At 42.3% G+C, this 3,571-nt stretch overlaps 1 protein-coding gene across 1 annotated transcript in view; it reads right to left on the reverse strand.

Annotated features, from left to right (window-relative positions):
- The window catches only part of LOC104271041 (T-box transcription factor TBX4-like), a gene marked incomplete at its 5' end in the record, with an annotated part of 15,125 nt that extends 11,689 nt beyond the window's left edge, over positions 1-3,436 (reverse strand). The window contains one exon of the mRNA XM_009865587.1: positions 3,342-3,436. Coding sequence (XP_009863889.1) covers positions 3,342-3,436 — 95 coding nt within the window. The remainder of the gene's footprint in view (positions 1-3,341) is intronic.
- Positions 3,437-3,571: the final 135 nt, after the last annotated feature.

The raw sequence follows: 3,571 nt of genomic DNA on the forward strand, positions 1-3,571 counted from the left end.
CTCTCGCGACGGCAAACACTTAAAAAAGACACCCCAAAACCCCCCCAAAAAATCACACGTGGGCGGTTTTCTTCGCGTTCGCCCCTCTCTCCGCCCGGTTTGGGCAGCCCCCGGGTACCTACAGCTCCAGGCAAACGGCAAAGACGGGGCAGTGTTTGCACGACATGTAATTCAGCCTTTAAAAACCACCAACAGAAAATCCTCTGGAGCAGAAATTCGTAATTAGAACAAACCTCAAATAGGAGGAACAAGAAAACGGTCTGATTTATGGAGCCCAGAGTCCCATCCTCTGGGCGCTGCGATGGGCAGGATTTTATGTCTGAAGGAGGCGAGTGGTTTTATGCAAAGTTCAGGGAACTTTGTTAACATAAACTTTTTATCTTTTGACGATCCTTTTAATATGAAATAATCTCCTTTTTTTTTTCCCTCCCACAACGAAGCAGTCGGACATTAAAAAGATAGCGAGTGCATTTTAAAGATGTTTCCACTTTATAAATCAAGCTTTCTTGGCAACAACATGATTTCCATTTCAATGCTGAGCTTGCTGTGTTCTCCTAAAGTCTCCTACAGATCAGTCCTAAGAGGGAGTAATAATCCCCCAAAGTAATTCTCAGCCCTAAATTCTCGATAATTTATAGTTGCCTCGTTCTGCGGAGCTCTACAAAGAATGAAACAAATGACTCCCCCTCTCCTCCCCCCCCAGTTATCAATATTTGCCTTGTTTATACAAAAAGGCTATTTTACACCATTGCCATGGAATTAACGCTTCCGCTGAGCTTTACATTTCCTTCCCATTGAGTGAACTTGTCATTAAAGTCAGTTTTTTGTTGTTGTTGTTGTTTGAAACTTAAAAATCAGGCTTCAATTTCTTTTCGTTTGTGCCCCTTCAGGTCAGACAGACCGAAATTTAAGTGATTTCAACTAACTGCATTCAGGGGCATCTCTGTGCCTGCTGGGAGGGAGATTAAGGTCCTAATTAGTACCTGCAATTAGCCGCTTTCCCTCTTCTCCCCCCACCCAATGCTAAATGCAAGTGCATACAAACCTCCATTAACCGTCATTTTTTTAACTGGGTCAAGAGGAGGTTTATTATTGCTACTCTTTATTTAAATAGCTCGGGTAAAATAAAATCTGCACGAAGTAATCGTTTGCATTTCAATGAAGGGCACATTCCTGATTTCGGGCTGCCCCGGTGTCAGCACAGACACGAGTGGCTTGGCCTCACACTCGGTACGAACGAAAAGACTTAAACGATCACGGGATTTACGTTGCTCGATTTTTCTACAGCCCTCACACTAATTATTTTGTGCGTTTTCGCTTTCGGTGCTGCTGAAGAGCCCGGCCCGGGACAGGGCGAGACAGAGACGGGTCCCCGGCACTGGCGGCTCTGCTTTGGTAAAAAAGCTGCCCTTTATTTTGACACTATTTCCAGCTGGACACAAAGAAATGAAACAACTATTCTACTTCATATTATTCATCAGTGTTTCAGCTTTTTTTTTTTAAATTAAAAACTGTTTATAAAAAAATAAAATGCTGTTTGTCTTTTTTTTTAATTAAAACCTATTTATAAAAATGCCATTAGCTTGCTGGTGCTGCACCGATTTTCACAAAGGAAGAATTTGGTTTCGATAAATTAAAAAAACCCAAAGTTTTGTACACCTTGGGGCCAATCCCCCCATCCCATCCACACAATCACGAAAGGTGACTACGTGTGCCCTGCCAGCTCCACCGGACAAAGAATGTGGGACTGAGCCCTATACATATGGATTTGTTTAAACAATCCACGTTAAGACTTACAAAGAGATAACATGCACATTTGGGATGCTTAAGGTCTCGAATTTGGTAAAGATATTACACATCCCGCACAGACACATTCAGATACTATAAATTAAGGGTGAAATATTTGAGGTCTTGATCCCCTAGTCTTAGTTGATTTAGGTAGCAGACCTATCAAAATGAATCCGGCTCTTCACATTAGTAGACGCTACAGAACAAGCCTTGAGATTTTACACACCAAAACTTAGTGTGATAAGGACAGAATTACCTGTACAATCACTTCATAAATAGGCAGAATAGCAAACAAATTGAAGATCCTCGGGACATACAGCTCCTCTCCAGGGGGACTAATGGGAATATCTCGGTTATGAGAGTAAAGCTTGCCCACACCGGCCAGCTGCTGCACAGAGCAGCGCTGCTGGGGATGAGGAAAAGAGAGAGAAGCCATCCATCGCTCCCCACATCCAAAGACAGGGTTTGGGAACTGGTTCTCACAGCGTGAGGAGCAAACTGGGGAGAAAAGATCCCTCCCAAGCCCCTTGGCTGCTTTGCACAAGAGATCAGGGATCACAAGGGTAAAAAAAAAAGACTGCAGATATTGATTGTGAGATTTTTTTTTTCCCGATTTCTCCCTATTCTTTGAATGTCCTTCTCCACAGCTCTCTAGCACAGTATAAAACCAGCAATGGCAAAACTACAAAACTGCATTAGAATCAAATTGATTTTAATACCCAAGTTTGGAAAATTTTCTTGCCCAGCTGCCGCAGAAGCCAAGGACAGATGTTTCAGTCCCCACATTGGCAGCTGGCTAGTTTTGTTGTGAAATGACTGACTCCTGGGCTGGTGATGGTCTGAGGTTTAATCCTGATGTTTAGTTTTCTGATTTTAATTCTGCCAATTCCTACCTGAGCAGTCCGGCTGGGAAGGGAGCCCTGAGAAGGCACAGGGATGGGTTCTCTTGAGAAGCAAAGCCTCTGCGAGCCATTGGGCTCCGTCCTGCCTGGGCTATGCATGCTGAGGGGGCTCTGATCTGGTAAAAATCAGTGTGTGTGTCCAAGGGAAGGCATATATTTTTTTCCTACACCTAACAGGATAAAAGTAGTACCTGTGTCTCTTTCCATTTTGAGATTAAAAGCATAAGTTTCTGTATTGCTAAAACTCTGGTGCAAAGTATTTCGGCACAAGTCTTAGTGCAGGAAAGGGGAGTGCGGTTTGTTTTGGGGAAAAAAAAAAAAAGTCCAGCCATAATCATGCTAACATCTAAAAAAAAACAAAAAAAAAAGAAAAAGAACTCTCACCAACCCAAATAATAAAATTAAGAATTACCAAAAAGAATAGGGACTAAACGTAGCAAATGACTCAGAAATTCTTGCATCCACACTCAAACACAAGAACAGTTTACACTGTAAAAAAAAATTTAAAATATCTTATTGAAATCTGTAATCACAATAACAATTTTTTTAAATACCACTCATTGCAGTAGCTCTGCAAAACCTCCTTTCAGCAAACTGGGACATTTCATACAGATCAGAAGCAATACGTGTTTGCAGGGAATTTTCACTAACCTGCCTGCTTTGGTTATTATCATCTCGGTGCCAGCTTCATGAAATTTCTTCCATAGCTCCTTCTCATGGAGATAGACTTTGATATTTTCTATTGTCTGGGAAAATAAAAAATAATGAGAATGGCAAGAAATGATGGAGAAATTTTATGAGAGGGGTTGAGGGAGGGAAGGGTCTCAGTGGCTGCGCACCCAGGACCAGCGCTGCAGCCCATGCGCCCAGTGAAGCCCCAA

Source organism: Apaloderma vittatum, unplaced genomic scaffold, assembly GCF_000703405.1.
Source record: "Apaloderma vittatum isolate BGI_N311 unplaced genomic scaffold, ASM70340v1 scaffold34122, whole genome shotgun sequence".
Classification (NCBI taxonomy): domain Eukaryota; kingdom Metazoa; phylum Chordata; class Aves; order Trogoniformes; family Trogonidae; genus Apaloderma; species Apaloderma vittatum.